The following is a 26,823-nucleotide window of genomic DNA, read 5'->3' on the forward strand; positions in this document are numbered from 1 at the left end:
TATTGAGCATGCATCAAGACAATTACTGGCAATGTTACTGCAAGTCAGTGAGCTACAAAACCTTAACAGGGAGGGTTTATTTTTTGCCTATTGGAATGATTGTGTCTGTACATTTGCATTCGGCCGGACACCAGGCGTTCACCAGGACGTTGCCACACCCAGCCTGTTTTTTCAAGGCTGCACAGTTGGAGTACTTGTTTATATATGGACAGGGGTTGGCTGTAATGAGAAAAAAAGACAAAATATGGTCAACAAGTCTAAGGTCATCTATTTAGCGTAATGGAAAAAAAACTAAATGTCGGATTTATTCAAAAATGGAATGTCAAGTAAGCACGATCAAAGAAGGTTGAATCAGTTCATCTGGATACAACGTTTATTGACAGATACGTTTCACCACTCAGTGAAGTGACAGCTTCAGTCTAAGCTGACTACAGGTATCCCCACCCTTTTAAGCAATACAGTACAATACAGTGCCTAACCACCGAAATCAAGGACCAGTTTCATATGCAAATATGGGTGTGACCGCTGATTATGTGTACTATACACAGAGGATTAGGGATTGTTGCAATCACAGCATTGCAAAATGGCGACAGATGTATAATGACCAAAACCAATGAGCAATTTCATGATCAAATATGGGTGTGCCCATTAACTAGAGTTTCGATGGCCATGTGTACTATTCACAGAGGATTGGGGAATAGTTGCAATCACAGCATTGTAAGATGGCGACAGATAAATCTACTCTTGCCCCCCCCCCCCCGGTTCATGGATGGTCGTTCTCGCTTAACATAATATGCCCCTTTTCCACTACATGGTACCGGCTCCACTCGACTCGACTTTTTCATTTCCCATTACTGGAAAGTACCGGCATTTTGGTAACTGGTACCACTTTTCTGGTACCACCTTTGTCGAGGTTCCAAAAAACTGGAGCGGGTACGAAAATCAATGCAGACCAGCTACACTGAGGGGGCACTGTTATGGTGATGGAAAACGACACTCTGCGAGTCGAGTCGAGTTGAGCCGGTACCATGTAGTGGAAAAGGGGCATAGATGGCCTCTTTGACTCCCCGTTCAAACCATGTTCCTCCCTATCAAGGACGTGCACACCCTCATCCCTGAAAGACTGGCGGCTGGCCTGTAGATGGGTGTAGACTGTGGAGTCCTGGCCTGACGTGTTAGCTCTCCTGTGTTGTGCCATCCTCTTGGCCAGTGTCTGTATAGTTTCCCCAATGTACAAGTCACAGCAATCCTCCCAGCACTTAACAGCGTATACTATATTGCTCTGTTTGTGCCAGGGGACCTGATCCTTGGGATGGACCAACTTCTGGCACAGCGTGTTTTGGAGTTTGAAAGCAACTGAGATGTGGTGTTTTGAAAATACGCGTCTCAGCTTTTCCGACACTCCCACCACAAACAGAATCACCGCTGGTTTACGCTTAGGCAGCTGTTGTTCTTCTCCTCTCTTCAATTGGTTGTTGCACTGTTTGGGCAACTTCCTGGCTTTGACAAACGCCCAGTTAGGATAACCATACTTAACCAGACATTCAAACAGACATTGCAAACATTCCCAAATCCTCTGAGAATAGTAGCTACATGTGGCCATCAAAACCCTAGTTAATGGTCACATCCATATTTGCACATGCAACTGGTCGTTGGTTTCGGTCGTTATGCCACTGTATTGTACTGTATTGTTATAAGGGGTAGGGATACCTGCAGTCAGTTTAGACTGAAGATGTCACTTAGTTGAGTAACAAAACGTATCCGTCAACAAACGTATGCAGACGAACTGATTCAACCTAATTTTCTTACCTGGATTATTGAGCATGCATCAAGAATTTATTTAATAAGCAAGAGTTTATTTCTAGCACCTTTTTGGTGCTGCAGAAGATACAGATACAGAAAAAATAAATAACATACATATACAGTTATATATAGAAAAGTATAAATTACAGCCCCTTTACAGGGAATGCAAGTCAGTAGAGATGGGTTTTGAGAAGTTTTTTTAAAGCTGTTTGCAGACTCAACTGATGGAGGGAGGGACTGAGCTGGGAAGGATGTGCAGCAAGTTAGGGCAATCAAGGATAGAGATGGAAATGTGCTGACAAGCGAGGAGAGTGTGCTAAGAAGGTGGAAGGAATACTTTTGAGAGGCTGATAAATGAAGAAAATGAGAGAGAGAAGGTTGGATGATGTGGGGATAGTGAATCAGGAAATGCGGTGGATTAGCAAGGAGGAAGGGAGGGCAGCTGTGAAGAGGATGAAGAGTGGAAAGGCAGTTGGTCCTAAGGACATACCTGTGGAGACATGGAGATGTTTAGGAGAGATGGCAGTTGAGTTTTTAACTAGATTGTTTAACACAATCTTGGAAAGTGAAAGGATGCATGAGGAGTGGAGAGAAGCACACTGGTACCGATTTTCAAGAATAAGGGTGATGTGCAGAACTGTAGCAAATACAGAGGTACAAAGTTGATCAACAACAGCAGGAAGTTATGGGAAAGAGTAATAGAAGCTAGGTTAAGAGGAGAGGTGACAATTAGCGAGCAGCAGTATGGTGTCATGCCATGAAAGAGCACCTCAGATCCAATGTTTGCTTTAAGAATAATGATTGAGAAGTATAGAGAAAGCCAGAAGGAATTACATTGTGTCTGTGGATTTAGAGAAAGCATACGACAGGGTGCCAAGAGAGGAGGTGTGGTATTGTACGAGGAAGTCAGGACTTGCAGAGAAGTATGTAGGAATGGTGCAGGATATGTATGAGGGAAGTGTGACAGTGGTGAGGTGTGCGGTTGGAATGACAGATGGGTTCAAGGTGGAGGTGGGATTACATCAAGAATCAGCTCTGAGCCCTTTCTTGTTTGCAATGGTGATGGACAGGTTGATGGACGAGATCAGGCAGGAATCTCCATAGACTATGATGTTTGCGGATGACATTGTGATCTGTAGTAAGAGTAGGGTGCAGGTTGAGGAGAGCCTGGAGAGGGGGAGGTATGCACTGGAGAGAAGAGGAATGAAAGTCAGTTGGTGCAAGATGGAATACCTATGCGTGAATGAGAGGAAGGACAGTGGAATGGTGAGGATGCAAGGAGTAGAGGTGATGAAGGCGTACGAGTTAAATACTCAGGGTCAACTGTCCAAAGTAACGGGGAGTGCAGAAGAGAGGTGAAGAAGAGAGTGCACACAGGGTGGAGTGGGTGGAGAAGAGCGTTAGGAGTGATTTGTGACAGAAGAGTACTAGCAAGAGTTAAAGGGAAGGTTTACAAAATGGTTGTTAGACCAGCTATGTTATATGGTTTGGAGACAGTGGCACTGATGAAAAGACAGGAGGTGGAGCTGGAGGTGGCAGAGTTGAAGATGCTAAGATTTTCATTGGGAGTGACGAAGAAGTACAGGATTAGGAACGAGTATATTAGAGGGGCCGCTCAGGTTGGACAGTTTGGAGACAAAGCAAGAGAGGCAAGATGGAGATGGCTTGGACATGTGTGGAGGAGAGATGTTGGGTATATTGGGAGAAGGATGCTGAATATGGAGCTGACAGGGAAGAGGAAAAGAGGAAGGCCAAAGAGGAGGTTTAGGGATGTGGTGAGAGAGGACAGGCAGGTGGCTGGTATGACAGAGGAAGATGCAGAGGACAGGAAGAGATGGAAACGGATGATCCACTGAGGTGATCCTTAACAGGAGCAGCTGAAAGTAGTAGTAGTTGCAGACTAAGCTGATTTTACAGAGGGAGCTGTTCCTGAGGGACGGGGCCCTGACAGCAAAAGCACAGTAACCCTTGGATTTGCGGAGGGAGCAGGGTATAAATAACAGATCCTGGTTGGAAGACCTGAGTGGCCTAGAGGTGGAGCAAGGATGCAAAAGTTCAGAAATGTATAAAGGGGCAAGACCATGTAGGGCCTTATATGTGATAAGCAGTATCTTGAAGTTTGTTCTATAATTCTCGGCCCTCGGATGAAACGTTAAACCGAGGTCCTGATTCACCGTGGTCATTAAAGATCCCATGGTGCTTATCGCAAAAAGTAGGGGGTCCCCCGGTGTCCTGGCAAATTCCCAATCTGGCTCTCTCCACCTAATCATCTCCCCATGTAATTGGCTCAATGGTCCCTCCCTCTCCACCTCAAGCTGATGTGTGGTGAGCGTTCTGGCGCAAAATGGCTGCCCTGCATCACCCAGATGGGTGCTACACATTGGTGGTGGTTGAGGTGAGTTTCCCCCTTCACTGTGAAGCACTTCAAGTGTCAAGTTAAATCGGCGTAAAATGTAATCCATTATTTACTGGGAGCCAATGAAGGGATGCCACTATTGGTGTGATGTGGGATCTGGGATTGGGATTGGTTAGCAGCCTGGCTGCAATGGTGGTTCCACAAAACTGTGTTAAATAACTTCTAATTCCTTGAGTACATATTGACTAATCAAATCCCTTAAAAGTTCCTTAACACATCTGTGTGGAACCACTTGACGTAATATTTTTAAATAAATCCAGCATTTCTTTTTGTTTGCATGCAAATGAGAGACAAATTTAGTATACATAGATTTCAAGAGAATACTACCATCTTCATCGACACACAGAGTGTCTTCGTCAAACTATCAGATACTTACTGCAAAGTTTATTGTCACAGGCTTTTGGACAGGAGCTGCACGGGGTGCCGGCCTTGTATGGAGCCACTCCCCTGTAGTTCCCCCTGTTAAATAAACAAGTAAATCCATTTGGATTTATTTCCATGACTTTTAGATATCACTTCACTTTTCTCTGAGTGGATCTCAGCGTTGGGAGTGTTTAGACATCATGCATTTGATTAGCTCTTTGGCCTGTTCTAATAAAGACCACCATTGACATTCTGTTTTGGGTCATTTTATCCCAAACATAATTTCAGGAAGTCCCAGTTGAACAAGAGAACCTTTCATTAGTTTCAGAGTAGTCAAGCAGGATGGAGGGTTAGAGGATGGGAAGACATACGCTCGGTAATAGTTGCAGCCATAGTAATAGATGCTGTTAGGGCACAAGGCTACTCCACAGCCAACTTTGTAGGAGCTGTTCCACACCACCTGGGTGAAAAACAAAGCAAATAACTGTTGTCAAGCTGCTTCATCAGTCCTACAGCTACCAAGTTGGACGACATCCCAGTTTTAGAAAACAAAAAGTGGGTACTCTGATCAGTCCATTAAAATTGCTGCGATCATATTTTTAGCTTTTCTCAGAAAATGAGGACAAATGGAAATATTTCCTGCATTCATTTGCTGTGAAATATGTATAGATAGATAAAAGTTGCGAGCATGTGAGTGCATGAACAAATGAGCAGCCGTTGTGTTTCGACATTTTGTGTATACGACAGTCTACGTCATACTTTAAATGATCTAAATGGTTGATACCCTGCTAGACTTTAGAGAAAATCCACTCTTAAACCAAAGTCTTCAATGTTATTGATATAGTGTTTAATGGGAGAGTCAGTATTGAAAAAGGTAAACATTTGTGAGGGTTGGATGTTGAGTAAAGTACATACTGTAGAAAACATGTTGAACTGTTAGCGTATGGAGGACTGCACTTCACCTTTATGCAGGGTTGAACTTCAGCGTGCGTGTGTGTGTGTGTGCGTGTGTGTGTGTGTGTGTTTGTGTGCTTTAAAGGGGAACAAAACAACCTTGGCATTATTCAGCTGATTGGCTTCCTGCTTATTCAGTCAGCGGTAGAAAACGTTTCACATGACATGACAGGAAAGACTTTTGTTTAGTTTGACCATTTCGACGCTTTCTTGGAGAACAAGTCTTGACTAAACTGTCCAACATCATTAAAGTGTCAAATCTTTTCAAGAACAGAATACGGGTGTCATCTAGCAAAGAACACACATATTTCATTATCTTTAAAGGGAATTAATATTATCAGAAGCATGATTTTTCTCTTGAACTTTTCGCCTTTTGGGTTCTCTAAAACAGACATTTCATTGTGTTGCTGTCTATTGTCTGAACAGTTCTTACTGTAGTATCCTAACATGAATAAGAGCCAGATTGTATCTGAGAGAACAGGAAGTCCCCGGATCACGAACGACTTCTGGTTTTGAGTCTGTTCGTAAGTCGAATTTGTATGTAAGTCGGAACAGTTACGTACAGTTCACATCTAGCGTCAGGTAGTCAGATGTTTGTCTTAGTATATAGTATATATTTCACCTAAAACATCATAAACATAATAATAAATGTAATAATAATAAATTCAACCACAGTACATTATTCATTATATTGTAGCGAAGTTGCTACCCTGTCAAAATTGTGCTAATTGTCCTGTTTTACCCATCAGGCACTGCGTGCAGATTGTCAGTTGTTATTAAATGTTTTGTAAGTGTTTTATGTGGTTTTATGTGTTTATGTGATTACTATTTGTTGTGGTGTAATTTTAGTTGTCATTCTGTTGTGTTGGGTAACCTTGGAACTGAAACCCTGAACAACTTTGTTGTTCGAGTAGATCACGCCCATGTATTGTGTCACATTTCCGTAAGTTCTCGTTTCTGTGAGAGGTCAACAAAGGTGCTGCAAAGTTACCTTTGTCGATGCTTCTACGTTCGCCACACTGGTGTCAGAAGTGGGATAGCCGCCGCCGACGCCATGTCTTCGCCGGCCGCCGTTGTCTCCACCGCCGTCTCATCGCCAGCGACGGCCGCCGCTGTCTCCACCGCCGTCTCATCGCCGGTGCCGGCTGCCGCCCATCCACTATCAACAGCCGCCATGTCGCTGCCGGCCGCCGGCAGACACTGGCCGCTGCTTTAGACCGACGCTTTGGTCAACGGGTCTCTACTGACAGCATGCGAGACCGACTGGCCCGCCGGCGCCGCCAAGAGGGCGAGACCCTGGGAACCTATGCAGCAGACGTGCACTTCTTTGCACATCGTGGCTACCCCACCTTTGATCCAGCAGCTCGTGACGAGTTACCCCTGAGTGCCTTCATCCAGGGGCTCTCCCCAGAGAGGTTGAAGGAGCACCTCCGCATCACGGCACCTACAGCCTTCAAGACTGCATTGGAAGAGGCAGAGAGGGTGGAGGCTGTGATGGCCCCACACAACCAACCAAGACCCCGAGTGCGTCAGGCTGAGGTCCACGCAGATGAAGGAGACGTCGAAAGAGGGGTCGTCTGCCAGGCTTGTCCGTCACCACGCCGAAAGCAACCAGGCCGACGCCAACCACCCCTCAGACCTTGGTCGCCTCGTGATCCATGCTACCGCTGTGGAGAAGCAGGGCACAAGGCCCGTGACTGCCCTGCCCCTGCACCACGACACCGTAGCACTCCCCAGTCGGAAAACTAGAATGGGGTGGCACTGCGGGGAGACTGCTACCCAGCCAACCGACCATATCCCCCATTAAGAACTCTTCCCAGATCGGCAGAGTGGGCCACGCACACGGTCTCTATCTTTGTTTCTCCATTGGTGGACACCGCTGCTGGGCCCTTGTGGACACATGGTCCACCATCTCCATTGTGCGTCCAGGGGTGCTGCCAGAGACAGAGTGGAGGCCCACCACCTGTAAAATCAGAACTGTGACTGGGGAACTAACCAGCATGCTGGGGAAGAGAGCACTGCAGGTGCGGGCAGGGAAAGTTGCAGCCACCCACGAGTTTTGGTTGGCTGAAATACAAGACCCTTGCATCATCGGGCTGGATTTGCTGACTCGCTGGGGGGCTCTGGTCGATGTGTCGAGTAATGCCATTCACCTTGGCACAGAGACCCTGGCCCTTCGGCGCCGTCCAGAGAGGAAGGTGGGACGTATCCACATCCAGCCAACTCCACCTGTCACCATGCCGCCGCTGCCGCCCCCACCTCCACTTCCAACCGAGGGGATGACGACACTGCCCAGCCCACCAACAATGACGACGACCCTCATTGAGGCTACCATTCCTCAGACACCCTCGCCGGACACTGTTGCCGCCATCCAGGATCTGTATCAGCGGAGCAGTGAAGGGCTGGACCCTCAGCAGAGTCAACAGCTGAAAGACCTGCTCCAACAGTTCACTGAGATGTTTGCTGCACGCGAAGAGGAGTGCACCCAGACCAACCTGGTGCAGCACACAATTGACACTGGTACAACCCCACCCGTTAGACTGCGACCCTACCGGTTAGCGCTTGCCAAGCGTGAAGCTGCAGAGCGGATGATTCTAGAGATGGCTGCGGCCGGGGTGATAGAGCCATCCAATAGCCCTTGGGCCGCCCCTGCCATCCTGGTCTAAAAGAAAGATGACACCTGGAGGTTCTGTGTGGACTTTCGTCTGCTGAACAATGCAACTCGCAAGGACTCCTACCCCTTGCCTCGCATTGACGACGCTCTGGACCACATCGCAGGGTCACAGTGGTTCAGCTCACTTGACCTACGGAGCGGTTACTGGCAGGTGGAGCTGGCACCAGAAACCAGACCCAAGACAGCCTTCACCATCGGTCAGGGACTCTGGCAGTTTCGTGTGATGCCCTTTGGTCTCTGCAATGCCCCCGCCACGTTCGAGAGACTAATGGAGAGGGTGCTGGCTCACATTCCCCGCAACCGGTGCGTGGTTTACCTTGATGACCTTCTGGTTCATGCCGCTGACTTCGAGCTGGCCCTAGAGAACCTCCGTCAGGTCTTCCAAGCCATTCGGGGTGCGGGCCTGCGCCTGCACCCCAAGAAATGCAACCTCCTTCGACGTGAGACCAAGTTTTTGGGCCATGTGGTGGGGGCAGAGGGCATGGCCCCTGATCCTTCTAAGGTGGAGGCGGTCGAGAAATGGCCAGTTCCGCGAAACGTCAGCGAGGTGCGCAGCTTCACGGGGCTCGTCTCTTACTACCAACGTTTTGTCCGCAACTTTGCCTCCATTGCCAGTCCCCTACACCGTCTCACCAAGAAGGGACGGGAGTTCCACTGGGACGACAAATGTGCAGCCGTCTTTGCCCGGCTCCGCACCGCCTTGATCACTGCACCCATCCTGGCCCTTCCTGATCCTAAGTGCCGCTTCATCGTGGACACAGACGCCAGCAATGTGGGGCTGGGGGCCGTCCTGTCTCAGGAAGTTGCTGGGGGAGAGAGAGTGGTGGCTTACTAGTCATGTCTTGAGCCGCCCTGAACGCAACTACTGCGTTACACGATGCGAGCTCTGGCGGTGGTCGCGGCGTTCAATCATTTTCACCCCTATCTCTATGGCCAGACCTTTCTCCTGCGGACGGATCATGCGGCCCTGATCTGGCTGCTCAGCTTTAAGGAGTCCGAAGGCCAGGTGGCTAGGTGGATTGAGGAGCTGCAGAGCTACGACTTCGAGACCCAGCACCGAGCTGGGCGCCTGCACAGCAATGCAGATGCCCTCTCCCGTCGTCCCTGCAAGGATTGTAGACATTGTGAGCGCCAAGAGGAGCGAGACAGAGCAATCCTCCAAGTGTCCACCACGCGGCAGGTAGAGCCAGAGGAGGCGTGGCTGATGGCAATGGACAAGCAGGAGTGGCAATCAGCGCAGGATAGTGATCCCACCCTGGCCAGGGTGGGACAGTGGGTCGACGCCAAGGCACGCCCCCACTGGCAAGCTGTCTCTGCCATGTCGGTGGAGACCAAGGCCTACATTTCCCCGTGGGCCACCTTGGCCCGGCGTGATGGACTGTTGTACTGGGTCTGGCAAGCACCGGGCCGGGGAAGAAGTGTGTGGCAGTTACTGGTGCCCAAGGACTGGCGCCAACGAGTGCTATGGGCAGCCCACGGCTCGGTGAGGGCAGGTCACTATGGGGTGGCAAAGACGCTGAACAAACTGCGCCAACGGTTCTACTGGGCCGGATGCAGGCATGACACAGAACTTTTTGTGCACTGTTGTGATGCCTGCACTGCCAAGAAAGGACCAACCAGACGCTCCCATGCCCCTCTACAACAATATCAGGTGGGGGCCCCCATGGAACGGGTCAGTGTGGACTTTCTTGGCCCATTTCCCACCACAGACAACGGAAACCGGTACGTCCTTGTGGCCATGGACTACTTTACCAAATGGCCTGGGGCGTATGCGGTCCCAGACCAGAGCGCTGCCACTACAGCCGAGCGGCTGGTGTGTGAGATGTTCTGTTGGTTCGGTGCGCCCGAAGAAATACACAGCGATCAGGGGCGGAACTTCGAGGCACAGGTATTCGCTGAGGTGTGTCAACGCATGGGGGTGAAGAAGACCAGGACAACGCCCCTCCACCCCCAGAGCGATGGACTGGTGGAGAGGTTCAATCGAACGCTCACAACACAACTCGCTATTGTCACCTCACGGCACCAGCGAGACTGGGACTGTCATCTACCCCTGGTCCTGTGGGCGTACCGGTCGGCAGTACAAGAAAGTACTGGGCGTACACCGGCCGCGCTCTTGTTCTGGAGAGAACTGCGGACCCCTGTGGCACGCCCCCGGGTCCTGACCTTCCCAAGATACCCGGTTTCGAGTACCTACGGGACCTCCAACAACGTCTGGCCGAGGCACATGAGTTTGCTCGTCAGCGTCAGGAACAGGCAGGTGCAAAACAAAAGCAGGCATATGACACTCGTTGTCAGGGCCGCTCCTTCACCCCAGGAGCAAAGGTGTGAGTCTTCAACCCAACCCGGAAGAGAGGAGTCTTCCCCAAGCTCGCCAGCCAGTGGGTGGGGCCCTGTGAGGTGTTGGAGCAGCTTTCGGATGTTGTGTACTGGGTGAAACTGTGTGTCCGGGGGCGGGTGGTAGTTCTGCACTGGGACCGTTTGGCACCTTACCGCCCCTTGGCTGAAGAACCTGTAGATCAGTTTAGCCCACCCGGGACGGTCCCTCCTACACCCACAGGCCCTACCAACCGGACAGACAGTGGGGAACAGGGACCCGTGCCCCCGCGGCGGCGGAGACGGCTTCCCCTTCGCTATAGGGACTTTATTGTCGACTGAGGACAGGCGACACGCTGGAGGGGGTAATGTAGCGAAGTTGCTACCCTGTCAGAATTGTGTCAATTGTCCTGTTTTACCCATCAGGCACTGCGTGCAGATTGTCCGTTGTTATTAAATGTTTTGTAAGTGTTTATGTGGTTTTATGTGTTTATGTGATTACTATTTGTTGTGGTGTAATTGCAGTTGTCATTCTGTTGTGTTGTGTAACCTTGGAACTGAAACCCTGAACAACTTTGTTGTTGGAGTAGATGAAGCCCCTGCATTGTATCACATTTCCGTAAGTTCTCGTTTCTGTGAGAGTTCAATAAAGGGGCTGCAAAGTTACCTTTGTCGTTGCTTCTACGTTCGCCACAATATCATTCATTATATCATTTCATTTTTAACATGTGCCTGCACATTGTTTTTAATGACAATAAATTGAATTGAATTGAATTGGAATTTATAATTGAGAATATGTGTATACGTATAGGTATAAAAAAAACTATAAAGAAACGTTTCTTACATTTCAACCCCCCACCTGCCACTGTCCCAAGAGCGGGTCGCGACCAGCGGACGCCGGCTGTTTGACGCCAGAAACGAGAGCCCGCTCGGGGCTCTCTTCCCCGTCTCACCAGGTAAGTGAAAAAACGATAAGAGCGTTTCACCGCTCTCTGAACACTTTATTATTTCCACTTTCGTTTCAGTCGTGATCGTGTTCCTTTTCTTCGATGCATCACCATCACTTGCGTCACATTTACGCTTTGACGCCATGATTAAGAGGGTAAACACCCAAAAAATAAGTCAAAACACAACGCTCCCAACAGTGTTTATGCGATCAGACTTAAAATGGCGGTGACAGCATGGCGTTACTATCCCTTGGGCAGACGAACCGCCTAAAATGCGCAGTGTTTTGAATGTCGCGCAAAGTAGTCAGTCGTAGTAGTAGTTAGTACGAACCATTGTGTGTATCTTGATATTTTGAAATAATAGGCTTTCAGGAGGTCGGTTCGTAAGCACGGGAGTTCCTAAGTCGGGCGTTCGTAACCCATGGACTGCCTGTATTGTAATATCATTGTTGTTAGGTTACAGTCAGGATAAGTATGACGCAGAGTCATTATATGTTATTTGTATGCTGCTGCAGGTTCTCTGTGGTTGGCTTCGACACGAATTCCTCTCAATAATCCATTTTAACGGTTACCTGTGTGTAGTGACCGATAGCTCGGCCATTGGATCCGTTGGGGTACCGGTAATTCGCCACCTCACTGTACCAGGCCTTGATGACTTTCTCCCAGCTGCGCAGTGATCTGGCGAAGAACAGATTCTGCCCTAATTCATAGCCTGCTCGACAGTAAGAAACGAACAGAAACACTGATTTATGAGAAAGCAGGATTTTACTTCTAAACTGTGATAGGGTACGTTACAATGTGAGGTTCATTGGTGGCTGGACTGATGATAACACATCCTAGCCAGTGTAATTTTTAATTTAAAAAAAGTGCATTAAGATAGGCGATACGATAATATTCAATGTGGCGGTAGAGACCAAGGCCATTAAGGTGACAGTTGAGATGTTCAAACAAATCCAGATTTCCACTTCTCCACAGGAAAATTATCCATGTTTAGAAAACATTGAGTCCATGATTGAGATCTAAAATCCCAGTTTTCTCATAATAATTTTAAAAAAAAGATTTCATCAGGCTAAAATAATTTCGCCTTTTTCAATTATAATCAATTTCTTTGGACAGCACATTTTTTAAGCGGGTAATGTCATCTTCTAAATAGCCAAGTGATCATCTGTATTTCGAGACATTTTTGGTTGTTGTTAGATTCTGAAAGCGGACAAAACCAGTATTGGAAATTTATTTTTAGGCTTTGCACTTTTTGACCTGTGTTGAAAACTTTTTAACATTCAGTTCTGGACGTCATGAGTTGTTGGCAGCTTACGATGAATCTGTGTTGGAGTTATGAACCACATAGAGCAGATACAGTGGGTGGAAAAAGGCGGAATGAGGTGGAAGAAAGGAGGAGAAATACTGTATACCTCCAAGCATGCGAGTGCTGGATGGTCCGTGAGCCAAAACACACTTGTCGACCCATGCCTGAGCGCTGGCTGCCACCTCATCACTCCAACTCTGCAGAGGAGAGATAACATCCAATCAATAAATCAATCAATAAATAAATACCAGCCAGAAGAAACTGGCATTCATGGGCAGCCAAGATAGACACCATTTCAAAAATAAAGATGCCTCCACTTGCAATATGAAAAATGGCTGTTACGACTGTTGGCATGAAAGTAAATTGGCTATTTTTAACAATACAAGTCATTGCCAGGTGTTGGCTTTAGATTTAATGCTTTTAGGAGGGAATAGCTCTGTGTATTTTCAAAATGGATTGCATGAATGGTTTATGGTGTTTTAAACCATCACAAACACATACGTGTTCTCATGTGAGACAGACTGTTTGGCTTTTCTTATGGACTTAGATTCAGAATCGACTTCAGTGGTCAAGTCTGTTTTCATTTACAGGGAATTTGACTCGGTTTGGCAGCGATAGATCACTTTAGACAATACACAATACAATACACTGTTCACAATATGTAGATGATAGACAATATACAATCTACCATACACACCATATACAACAGCAGCAGCAAAAAGGCCAAGGGCAAGGGAAGTTAAACAATAATGATAAAGATGACATCTACTTTTCACTCTCACAGATGATAACACCGTTTCTGAATTAGCCGTGGAACTTCGGCATGTTTATTTCGCTCCATGCATAACGTGCACATAATCCGACTGACCCTTGTCTACCTTCCCGCTCCCGTGGCTGCTCTGTTTACTATCCCATAATTCCCTGTGTCCTTAAAGGTGTATTCCCCTAATACTGAACATCACATCTCTCCAACATTCCCAAGAAAGTAAACATTACATTCCTGCTATAGGATAGGGGTTGAAGTTTCTTTGTAACAAATCCCACTAGAGGTATCACAACATAAACATTTTTGTTTTTGTTTTTGTTTTGTTTTTTGAATTAACGGCATACAAAAACCAAAATAATGCTCCACTACAACACAGTCCAAGGTGTTATGTTATGGCACAAAATCATTAAGGTACTCTGGCCGCTTCACGGCAACCCTTCTTGGGTAGCGAGGGCCGCCTGAGGTCACTGGGCCTGACGTTGGGTTGGGTTCATCATTGTAAACAAAGTCATTTGGGTCATTCTCACTCCGCGTGCTGTTGTCCTCTCCCAGTGTACCAGTTGGACCAAGTGTGGGGGACACTCGCTTGAAGCGTGACGCATTTCTTGTCACCACCTGCTGCCCCCGTTGAGCAGTGATCATTGTTCCTTTTGCTGCAGTGACTTGAAACGGCTCCGGATGGAAAAAGGACTGGAATTTGTTCTCTAGTCGCAGTCTTTTCACCAGCACATGGTCACCCACTTTCAGAGCAGGGGATGGGCGACAGAAGTGTTTGTCGTGATGCCCTTTCATCTTCTCTTTTGCTTGTGTGTCTCTGGCTCTCATGAGCTTGTCTGGAACTGTGTTTTGGACATTGGGTAGTGTTGTGCGCACCTGCCTACTAAAGATGGCTGTGGCAGGTGGTTTCCCAGTGGTGCTGTGTGGGGTTGTTCTGTATGCTCTCAGGAAGCGATTCAGTGCTTGTTGAGTGTTTTTGCATTCAAGTGTGGCAATCTGGATCGTTTTTTTCAACGTTTTCATAAAGCGCTCAACCTCCCCATTTGCTTGGGGCCAATAAGGGGTTATCTTTCTGTGGCGGAAGCCTAGGTATGAAGCAAACCTGGAGAAGTCCTCAGAATTGAAAGGAGGACCATTGTCACTCTTGACAACTTCTGGGATGCCAAATAATGAGAACATGCTGTCTAGCTTTGGTATAACAGCTTTTGCAGATGTGGTGGACACCTTCTCCACCACCGGGAATCTTGAATAATCGTCCATCACTACAAGTAAGTACTCTCCATTTGGCAATGAGCAGAAATCCACACTCACCTCAGTCCAGGGTGCAGCTGGAAGGGGAGTCATCTGGAGTGGTGCGTGAGATTGTGTTGTTTGTCACTGCTTGGCAAGCAAGACAGGTTTTGACGCAGTCTTCTGTCTTTTGGTCTATACCAGGGAACCACACTTTTTCCCTCAAAAGTTTCTTTGTCTTTACCAACCCCTGGTGGCCTTCGTGAGCAATATCAATCACTTGGTTATGCAGAGATGAGGGTATTACCAGCTTGTTACCTCTGAGAAGGAAATCAGATGTGGACACCATGAGCTCTGACCTCTGTGCATGAAAACATCGGAGGAGTGATTTTTGGGCTGGAGACATGTCTGCTGTCTGTTCCAGAAGAGTGTGCCACTGTCCTGTTCTGGCCGCAGCTATGACCCGCTGGAGGCATGGGTCAGACTGTGTGGCAGTGTGGATCTCCTGCAGGTCATAGCGCGGGGAACATCATGGTCAATGATGAAACGCACATGTGCTTCAGCCAGCTCGGTGGCATGTGTGCTATTCGACTCGTGTGTGTGGACTGGGTGTCTGGAGAAGTAGTCAGCTGGGTTACCAACACCTGCCTTGTAGGTCACAGAGAAGTTGAAGTTCTGTAGCTTTAGTAGCCAGCGTTCAATTCTGGGAGGGGGAGAGGAAGATGGCTTGTTAAACATGGGCACCAGCGGCTTGTGGTTAGTAACCACTGTGAATGGGCATCCGAGTAGAGATAACTGGAAATGAAGGCAGCCCCAGATTATAGCTAAAGCCTCCCTCTCAGTCTGTGAGTATCGCTGTTCTACAGGTGACAGTGTTTTGCTGGCATAGGCAAGTGTGTGCAGTGTACCATCAGAGTCAGTTTGGGTAAGAACAGCCCCTAGGCCTACAGGGCTTTCGTCCACAACAATTTCTGTGTGTTTTGATTGGTCAAAATAGGCCATGACTGTGTCGCTGCTCAGTGCATTTTTGAGTTTGTCAAAAGCTGTCTGGTGGGTTGGGGACCAGTCCTACAGCTGGTCTTTCTTTGTGAGCTCTCTGAGAGGCTGTGTCAGGGTGGCTAGACCTGGAATGAAACGACCACAGTATGTGACAAGGCCAAGGAAACTTCTGACCTCTCCTGGGTTCCGTGGGGCTGGGGTCTCCTTGACTGCAGCCACCTTCTTGGGGTCCACTGAGATGCCTTGATCTGAGAATACATATCCGAAAACCTCCACCTTGGTCTTGTTGAAGTCACATTTGTCAGCATTGAGTGTGAGGTTACATTCACTGAGACACGTAAGGACCGCCTCTAGGCTCTTGTCATGTTCTTCTTGGCTAGTGCCATACACCAGCATGTCATCACTGACGTTCAGAACACCCGGGATGTCAGACAGTGTCTCTCTAATGGTATTTTGGAAAATCTCTGCCGCTGAAGATATCCCAAAGTTGAGTCATTTGTAGCGCCTCAGGCCCACATGTGTTGTGAAGGTTGTTATGTAGCGGGAGTCAGGATGGAGTTCAATCTGGTGGTAGCCAGCTGTCAGATCAAGTGTGGAAAACACTTTTGCCCCATTGAGGTTTGCTAGAATGTCGTCCACTGTGGGAGTGAGGTGCCTCTCATGCTTGATGGCTTCGTTTGGGCGTCTCATCTCAACACACAGTCTGATTTTTCCTTGTTGTTTGGGCTTTGGAGCTACTACCACCGGAGAGACCCATGGCGTGGGGCCTTCAACACGTTCGATGATGTCTAGCGCCTCTAGTTTCTCCAGCTCCTGTTCCACTAGCTGTCTCATGTGAAAGGGGATGCGCCTGTGTTGTTGAGCCACTAGTTGCACTGTACTGTCAATGTGGATTTTCACTTGGTGATCCTTGAGCTTTCCAATGCCTTGAAAAACGGTGGGGAATTTTTTTTGGAGCATGAGCGGCACATGTACACTACCGTTCAAAAGTTTGGGATCACCCAAACAATTTTGTGTTTTCCATGAAAAGTCACACTTATTCACCACCATATGTTGTGAAATGAATAGAAAATAGAGTCAAGACATTGACAAGGTTAGAAATAATGATTTGTATTTGAAATAAGATTTTTTTTACATCAAACTTTGCTTTCGTCAAAGAATCCTCCATTTGCAGCAATTACAGCATTGCAGACCTTTGGCATTCTAGCTGTTAATTTGTTGAGGTAATCTGGAGAAATTGCACCCCACGCTTCCAGAAGCAGCTCCCACAAGTTGGATTGGTTGGATGGGCACTTCTTTGAGCAGATTGAGTTTCTGGAGCATCACATTTGTGGGGTCAATTAAACGCTCAAAATGGCCAGAAAAAGAGAACTTTCATCTGAAACTCGACAGTCTATTCTTGTTCTTAGAAATGAAGGCTATTCCATGCGAGAAATTGCTAAGAAATTGAAGATTTCCTACACCGGTGTGTACTACTCCCTTCAGAGGACAGCACAAACAGGCTCTAACAGGTACTATTTAATGAAGATGCCAGTTGGGGACCTGTGAGGCGTCTGTTTCTCAAACTAGAGACTCTAATGTGCTTATCTTCTTGCTCAGTTGTGCAACGCGGCCTCCCACTTCTTTTTCTACTCTGGTTAGAGCCTGTTTGTGCTGTCCTCTGAAGGGAGTAGTACACACCGGTGTAGGAAATCTTCAATTTCTTAGCAATTTCTCGCATGGAATAGCCTTCATTTCTAAGAACAAGAATAGACTGTCGAGTTTCAGATGAAAGTTCTCTTTTTCTGGCCATTTTGAGCGTTTAATTGACCCCACAAATGTGATGCTCCAGAAACTCAATCTGCTCAAAGAAGTGCCCATCCAACCAATCCAACTTGTGGGAGCTGCTTCTGGAAGCGTGGGGTGCAATTTCTCCAGATTACCTCAACAAATTAACAGCTAGAATGCCAAAGGTCTGCAATGCTGTAATTGCTGCAAATGGAGGATTCTTTGACGAAAGCAAAGTTTGATGTAAAAAAAATCTTATTTCAAATACAAATCATTATTTCTAACCTTGTCAATGTCTTGACTCTATTTTCTATTCATTTCACAACATATGGTGGTGAATAAGTGTGACTTTTCATGGAAAACACAAAATTGTTTGGGTGATCCCAAACTTTTGAACGGTAGTGTACATTGATGACCAGGCGGACTAGGTCGAGGGCAACTGCTGTCTGGCAGCTTACTACAGTATTTGCTGGCTTGTCAACCATGAAGAATGTTTCTCTGACAATTCTGTCTCGGAAGCCGAGTTGTGAGCAGAATTGCCCGCGCATTGGCAGAGGTGTGCGGGAGCCATAAGCAAAAATCTGGACTGATGTGTTCTGCAGTACTGGGCGAGCTGGGAGTGATTGAAATGTGCAATAGTCCATTACATTGACTGAGGCTCCTGTATCTACCAGCACTTCGAGAGGCGACCCATTTATCTGAATGGTCTGTTTTGGCGCTGTGATAGCTGGGTCTTTCAGTGTAAAAAAGATATCTGGGGGAGTGGTCTGTGCTGTCTTCATTGGGACGCGGTGAGTGGGCATTTGATTTTGAGGTGTCATCTGACTGTTGACATTGTACATAGTTCATACTTTGTCTTGGGCACGACCGGCACATTTTTGAGAAATGATTTTGTTTGCCACAATTGCGACATGCAAGCCCACGTGCTGGGAAATCACCTTGATGAGGGAATGAGCCACCGCAGTTGAAGCACTCACGTCCGTGCGCGCCTGGGGCCGGATGTGCAGGCTGCCGGGCAGAATGAGCAGGTTGCCTAGCCCGCTGATTCCTGCGCTCTCGGTGGCGCAGAGCCAAAATACCATCCGAAACGGTGTCTGATCGTTTCTCCATTTCACGTGCTTGTTGTTCAGACGCTTCTTCCAGTCTGGCTGTTATGTCTGCACACATCGACAGTGCTGCATTTGATTTGGTGCTGTTCTATTGTGCTGGGATCGATTGGTGATGCCTGCGGGCTCTGGGTTGTTTGATCGGGTCTGCCTGTGACGCTGTGTCAGTCTAAATAAAGAATGCAACATAGCAGTTGTGTCGAGCGACAGCGCTGTGTCCTGACGTGATTTCTAAATACAATATTGGCGATGAGGATGGCTGATATCTCTCTCCCACCACCTGCCCCCTTCCTGGCATTACCTGGCGAGCCTCTGGTACCATGGACTCGCTGGCTACATAGTTTTGAAAATTACATCATCGCCTCAGGGCTCGACGACGTGAGCCAGGCTAGGAAGACGGCTCTGTTGCTACACTGCTTGGGAGCAGAGGGTCATCGTGTGCTCGGGACTCTGGGGAACGTCACAAGCTTTGACGAAGCTGTGGGACTTATGAGCACCCATTTCGCTGCTCCACAGAGTGCCCTCTGCCTGGTGAGTCTGTGCAGCAGTATGTAGCTAATTTGCGAGGGCTAGCTAGCTCATGCAAGTTTGGCGCGCTTCGGGACGACATGGTTCGCGACCAGCTAATCGAACACACCAACAACGCAAAGGTGCGTGAGACTCTCCTGCTGGAAAAAGACGATCTGCTGCTGTCCAGAGCAATTACCATCACTCTACAGGTTGAGGGAGCAGCTGAGTGTGCTGCTGTGCTAAATACACATCAAGTGGCCACCTCCAGTCAAGCTGCCAACGACTCCTCCCTCTACTCACGGCTGCCCCTCGGGACGCAACCCAGCCAGAGCGAGGCGGGCGCCGACTCCACTGGGGACGTCTTGCAACTGCAACGACGGCGTTCTCGGCCCCGCCCTCAACAGTCTTGTGGTAACTGTGGGTCTCGGTCTCATGTTTCAAGGGCTCAGAACTGCCCTGCCCGTGGCCAGACATGCCGTAGCTGTGGTAAGCAAAATCACTTTGCCAACATCTGTCGATCTTCCCCGGCTGGGTCAGAGGGCCACACCCCCCAGTCTTCAACCGCCGTCATTCACAAGGTGAGCTCTGGGCCAGTGTCATTCAAATCATGCACAGTCAACATTAATGATGTGTGCATCCCCCTGCTGTTGGACACCGGTGCAGGTGTGTCTCTTCTGAATGTTGATACCTACAGTAAATTTTTCGGTTCACTGCCACTGTCCGCACCCTCAGCTGTCCTCAGTGGGTACGGTGACTCCAAAATCGATCTGGTTGGCTCTCTCCAAGTGACTGTCCGCTATGGAACCAAGCTGGTGCCCAATGCAGTTTTTCATGTGGCACGCCGTGGGGCCAACCTGATGGGCCTGGACCTGTTCTCCGCTCTGGGCTTCTCCCTCTTAGACACAAGGGGGGCAGCAATCCTGACTGTTGCCACACCTTGGCAGCAGAAGTGGCCATCGCTGTTTATGGGGCTGGGCTACCTCTCCGCCTTCGCCCATCAACCTCTCCTCAACCCTGCTGTGAAATCTTTCATCCAACCACTGCGCCGCATCCCGTTGGCTCTCCGTGATGGGGTCTCCGCCGAGCTGCAACAACTGCTGGAAGCTGGCATCATTGAACCGGTGGACGCGTCACCTTGGGTCTCAAACCTCGTGGTGGCTAAGAAGAAGTCGGGGGGCCTGCGTGTCTGCGTCGATCTACGTGCAGTAAATAAGGCAGTGGTCCCTGATAAGTATCCACTGCCCACCTCAGAAGAACTCACTGCTCAGTTCTATGGCTCTGAGGTGTTCTCCAAGCTCGACCTCAGACAGGGGTACTTACAGGTGCCCCTCCACCCCAGCAGCCGAAACCTCACAGCCTTTGTGACACATGCAGGAGTGTTTCGCTACACCAGGATGCCTTTCGGTCTCAGCTCCGCCCCTAGCTGCTTCCAGAAAATCATGGTCTCTGTGCTGGCTGGCATACTGGGCGTGGCCATTTATCTGGACGATATAGTGGTACACAGGCCCACCAGTGAAATCCACGACAAGCGCCTCAACAATGGTCTTCACAGCCCTGTCCAAGCACAAGCTAACTCTCAATGCTGAGAAATGTGTCCTCTCTGTGCCAGCCATCGAGTTCGTGGGGTTCCGGCTGTCAGCGAGCGGTGTAACTCCACTACAATCCAACGTGGACGCCATTCAGGCCATCCCTGAGCCCAGCTCGGCCGCCGAGGTCGCCTCCTTCCTGGGTATGACAAGTTACTACCTGAGGTTTCTTCCCCAGTACTCTGCGACCACAGCCCCCCTGCGCCAGCTGCTGCGTAAGGACGAGCCATGGGTGTGGTCAAAGGCATGCAGTGATGCTGTGCGTGATCTCAAGACTCAACTGACTTCACCGCCAGTGTTGGCTCACTTCGACATCTCCAGCTCCACCTTTGTGACCTGTGACGCATCAGCCACAGCGATAGGGGCTGTGCTGTCTCAAACCCAGAACAGTGTGGAGAAGCCCATCGCCTTCACCTCCCGTGCCCTCAACCTGACCGAGCAGCGGTACTCCGTGGGTGAGCGTGAGGCGTTAGCCTGTATCTGGGCTTGTGAAAGGTGGCACCTCTACCTCTATGGCCGCTCCTTCACCCTCAGGACAGATCACCAGGCCCTGACAGCGCTGCTGTCCACATCTGGGACAGGCCACAAACCCCTGAGGTTGCACCGCTGGTCTGACCGCCTCCGCCAGTACAACTTCAGCCTGCAGTTCACCCCAGGCAGAGACAATGTTGTCGCCGACCTGCTCTCTCGCTCTGTCTCCACCCCAGCTCCACAGACGGACACTGACTGTGTGGAAAAGGACATTGTCCAAATGCTACACACACCCCTTCAGGCCACTGTCTCTCTGCAGAAGCTGAGGGCAGCCTCCGAACAGGACCTTGTCCTCTCCCAACTCCGCACCTACATCCAGAACGGCTGGCCTCACAAGGTCCATGAGGAGCTGGCTGCGTTCGCCTGAGTCAGACAGGAGCTCTCCTGCTGGAACGACACCTGCGTGGCACGTGGGTTTTGCACAGTGGTCCCAGCTGCTCTCTGTGCACGTGTTTTGAATATGGCGCATGAAGGCCACCTGGGCATTGTGAAAGTGAAACAGCACTGCCGAGACCTGGTGTGGTGGCCGGGGATAGACAGAGATATTGAGGCTCTGGTGAAGGACTGTTCTGCCTGCCTTGTGAGTGGCAAGACTGGCCACCAGGCTCCCCCACCCCTGCAACCTCTCGCCTGGCCCTCTCAGCCCTGGGAACACCTGCAGTTGGACATTTGTGGTGAGATCCATGGAGTTCCCCACCACCAACGCTTCATGGTGGTCGCCTACGATCTACACTCAAAATGGCCTGAACTCACCACTTCCGGCACTGTGACCTCACAGATCATCATCGACTTCCTGGACTCTCTTTTCTCTCGCTGGGGCCTCCCAAAGACCATCACCACTGACAACGGCCCTCAGCTGGTCTCTGCTGAGTTCACTGCTTATCTCGAAAGCAAGGGCATCCGTCATATACGCACTGCGTACTACCACCCCCCGGCCAATGGCGGCGTTGAACGTTTTCACCAGTCACTGAAGAACAGCCTCAGAGCACACATGGCCCAAGGGTGCTCTTTCACGCAGGCCATCCGTCACACTCTGCTGCACTATCGGGCCACACAGCACTCGACCACAGGCGTCTCCCCAGCCTCTCTCATGCTAGGCCGGGAACTGTGCATGCCCCTTGACAGGCTCCGCCCCTCCACACCCCAGGCACCTCCCTCTGGGGTCAGAGCCTCAGTCACTCGTCAGCAGACGTGGATGAAGCAACGGTTTGACCAGTCAAAATGAACCAAGGTGCCAGACATCAATGTGTCAGACTGGGTCAGTGTCCGCAGGCCCCACAGGGACAATAAAATGGCTTCATACTGGTCCTCTCCTCTCCAAGTCACCCATCAGCTGGGCTCAGCCACTTACCTCCTCAGCGATGGCACTCGGTGGCACTCCAGTCGTCTACGGAAGGTGTCAGCTCCGCCACACACAGCTGGTGACACAACCTTAGCCATTCCCTCAGCATGGCGAGACGCCCCGGGGCTTCATGCAGCTCCTACACGGGCCCCAGGCATTCCTGGGGCTCAGCTTCCCCTGCCTTCTCCCTCCCCACCTCGGCCTGCCCAGCCTCAGGCCGCCCCACGACCGGTTCGCACACGTTTACACCCTGGCCACCTAGAGGACTTTGTGTCAACCTTTCATATTTGAAATCCTGCCGGGGGGAATGTTATGTCTGCACAAATCAACAGTGCTGCATTTGATTTGGTGCTGTTCTATTGTGCTGGGATCGATTGGTGATGCCTGCGGGCTCTGGGTTGTTTGATCGGGTGTGCCTGTGATGCTGTGTCAGTCTAAATAAAGAATGCAACGTAGCGGTTGTGTCGAGCGACAGCGCTGTGTCCTGACGTGATTTCTAAATACAATACTGGCTAGTTCCAGGAGTTTTGTCAGATTCACCGTGGGATCAGTGAGAGCTTTTCTCCTAAGCTTGTGCGATACGCAGGTTTGCACAATGTGGCGTCTAATTTCTGCGTCAACATCAGAGAACTCACAGGATACTGCAAGTGTGCATAAGCGGACATAGTATTCCCCAACGGTTTCATTTCCAGACTGTGTAGATTGCCTAAACTTGTACACCTCAAAATCCACATTCCTCTTTGGTGAAAAATAAGTCTCAAGTGCCTTAATGGCTTTATCAAAGTCTTTAGCGACTCCCTTATCAGGCAGCGTCACAAAAATGTCATATACCTGTTCGCCCACATAATGAAGTAGCATGGCACGTTTCCTAGTATTGTCTTTGATGTCCATGGCCAACAAGAAATTTTCGAAACGAGCCGTCCATTTCTCCCATCTAGGTTCCAACGTCCCCGGGGCACCTCCATGGATATGAAACGCCGGGAATGCGTCACTCGGCGCGAAAAACTTTGCCATGAGGAGATGGCAGATGACGTGGATGAACTTGTTGATTCGTGCTAGCTAGCTCAGCTAATGCAGTTAGCTGAACGTTACTACCCTTTTGTTACTACTGATTAGAGTTCATAATTCAATTCCGCAGAGCAGGTTCCGTCAATCCACAAAGTCCTCGTCGCCATTGTAATGACCTACTTTTCACTCTCACAGATGATAACACCGTTTCTGAATTAGCCGTGGAACTTCGGCATGTTTATTTCGCTCCATGCATAACGTGCACATAATCCGACTGACCCTCGTCTACCTTCCCGCTCCCGTGGCTGCTCTGTTTACTATCCCATAAGTCCCTGTGTCCTTAAAGGTGTATTCCCTTAATACTGAACATCACATATAGCACAGACAATGAGAGCACAACGTTTAACCTAGTGTAACAGTGTACGACCATGGATGTGTAGTAGACTCGCTAGCCCTTGACTAACAGGTCGGACCCTTTAGATGACTGGTTAGTGCAGTCGCCCGTGGTGCGAGGAAGGCAGGTTTGATTCCCGGCTGCCCCCTGAATTTCCGCTACATTGGTGGGATGCATATGCGCTCAGAGGTGTGAAGGGGAGCTGGTATGCAGAAGCGCGGGGACACACTTCGACCAAATGTAGCAGGAATTCAGGGAGCAGGCAGGAATCGAACCTGGGTTCCCTGCACCACAGGTGACTGCGCCAACCAATCAACTAAAGGGCCCAACCCACTAGCCAAGGGCTAGCGAGTCTACACATCCGTGGTCATACACTGTTACATGACCCTCCTCCTTCGGGAAGCACATCCCCACGCTAAGTTCAAATGTCACGTTCCCAAAAAGGGCCCAAATCATCGTAATTGAAAAGTTCCCCTCGTAGGAACTGAGAACAACAGATTTTTCAACTTGTAGACATTTTATTAGGTCTCTATAGTGAAGGGGCTTGGGCCAAGGAACAGGGAAAAATGTTATGTCAAAGATAGTCTGCTGTAGATAATTACTAAGAAATAACATAACATTCAAATGACAATAAAGATTATTATCCTCTATAACCTTCCATGAACGACAGGTCTGTAAGTAATTTGTTGTTAATTGGCATACTGTATTTTGTATAAATCCAGTCTCAGTACCAGGTGGGTTAAGTTTACTGCTTCAGAACTATCTCAGGTACACAATTATATGACAGTGATTTCCAAACTACCTGCTTTAACCTCGTGGTTGCAACTGTGTTCATTCGGAGCGGTAAAGCCCAACTGCTCGGCGCTTCACCGCAGAGAAATCGAAGGCTCAGTTATTTAAAGGTGATGTTTAGTGCAGGTCTAGTCCACTGGAGGAGGCCCAACTCACCATCATTAGCATGTCAGCAGCAGTCGGCTCAACCGCTCTCCTGAAGGCATTGTGCTGGTCAACAATCCCAGCCTGAACTGCTGTGTTGCCTGTGAAAATGTCTACACACACGTATGCACATGTGCACATCAATACACATTCACATTTGGAAAAAAAAATCCATGCGCAAACACTTGATTGAGTCCATGGTAAAAAATTATATTTACTCTGGCGGCTTATTACCTATGGACACGACTCACCCAGTTTAATCACGTAGAAAACGTTTGCAAATAAGAAGGCAAGGTCTAGTTAGCATCCTGCCAAATCCTGCAATCTTTGACAGACTTTTTGGTGCAGTTTCAGAGTTGATGTAGGACATAAATTCTCCCCCTTGTGCAGTGAAGCAAAGCTGATGAGTAATGTATGGTCCTTACCTGGCTATGGACGCATTGTTTCAACACAGCAACAGGCGTTTCAAAACCAAAAAGAGACTCAAGTTAGGCTCTCGTCAATGGTAACAGACTACAGAAGATTTATTGGCATTTTGGCACCATGCTTTCTGGATCAGCCTTTTCTACTTACCACTTGACAAGCAGAATACACTTGATGCAGCATCAAGATGGAAATCATGAAGACAAACATTGTCCTGGTCAGGGAGGAAGATGCCTCTGTACTGAGAAAATGAAAAAAAATGCTGTGTTGTTAATTGTGTAAATAATTATTATTTATGTTCTATGACTAAGACCTGGCCTTTCCTGTTGTTTATTACTGTTCCTCATGTTTTTGAAATTAAAAACTAAAATCTATTAAAAATTAAGATATCCTCATGCTGAAAAATAATTTGTAACAAAGTAAACACAGTATTTTGCAATTATATTGCGTAGCCAGTTTGCTATGTACACTCTTTGACTATTGGAGTGTCTCCTTAAATCACATAATTTCAGAGGTATATTGTTATATTACCTGCTCATGGGTCCCCACAGGTGGCTGTGACTCACTGGACTCTCCTCTCTCCTTCTTTTTATAGCCCTGCTCCCACGCCAAGGTAATTATGTTTCTGAAGGAGCATTGGCCTCGGCATTACTTGATAAATATTGGACTTAAACAAATGTATCATGAGAAGGTCTTTATTACTGTTTTTTAGGAGAGGACGCCTAACCCGGAGTAAATATGACATTGTAAGCCCAGGGGTGTAGGTAAGAGCTGGAAGAGTGGTACAAGTTTACACTGCATGGAACAACAGAGGCCTCCTAAGGTGAAGGTAAATAAAGACCAGATTACAAGACAGAATATAAATGGATTACCAGCCAACAAAAAGACACACCCATGGCTCTCTATTGCATGCAGCACCATACATCGGATTCTGACCAGTGGGAGTGGGAACTTATAAGTTATGGCACATCTTTGTTTATGTGTACAGACTATAACGGAGGATTTTTTTCCTCCACAGTTTAGTGTTTACACTTCTACTATATGTACATAAATAAAGTGAATAGAAAATAAATGCAGAGGGACTCCTTTGAAATCAGAGGTGAATTGTGAGATAGCATATCTAAAAGATATCATACATTAAAATTTGTACATAGCACTCTTTCATAACATGCTCATAAGGAAGGTTAATTTAATAATGCTTTGTAGCACATAACAATGTAATAATTTCCTGATAATGTAATAACGCCTGGTAATGTAATAAAATTTGCACTTAACTTGATTGAAAATGTAATAAAATCCAATAATGTAATAACTTGACCAATAATGTAATAAAATGTCCTGACTGATATTGTAATAACATTTTTAACAACAATGTAATACTTTATTACATTATTGGGAATTTATTACATTATTACGTGGGTCATTTTTTTCCAAAACTGATAATGTAATACT

The 26,823-nt window shown here is 48.3% G+C and overlaps 1 protein-coding gene across 1 annotated transcript; it reads right to left on the reverse strand.

The window, feature by feature from the left end:
• On the reverse strand, positions 1 to 25,581 carry LOC130118667 (cysteine-rich venom protein latisemin). Its single transcript, XM_056287109.1, has 7 exons — positions 25,518 to 25,581; positions 24,961 to 25,061; positions 12,883 to 12,973; positions 12,043 to 12,182; positions 4,954 to 5,042; positions 4,596 to 4,678; positions 1 to 219 (listed from the first exon to the last, which is right to left on the reverse strand). Exons 1-7 carry the CDS (start codon positions 25,579 to 25,581, stop codon positions 77 to 79), a joined length of 711 nt encoding a protein of 236 aa, XP_056143084.1. The 3' UTR covers positions 1 to 76.
• Between the last annotated feature and the right edge of the window lie 1,242 nt (positions 25,582 to 26,823).

The sequence above is a fragment of the Lampris incognitus genome, chromosome 9 (assembly GCF_029633865.1).
Source record: "Lampris incognitus isolate fLamInc1 chromosome 9, fLamInc1.hap2, whole genome shotgun sequence".
Classification (NCBI taxonomy): Eukaryota; Metazoa; Chordata; class Actinopteri; order Lampriformes; family Lampridae; genus Lampris; species Lampris incognitus.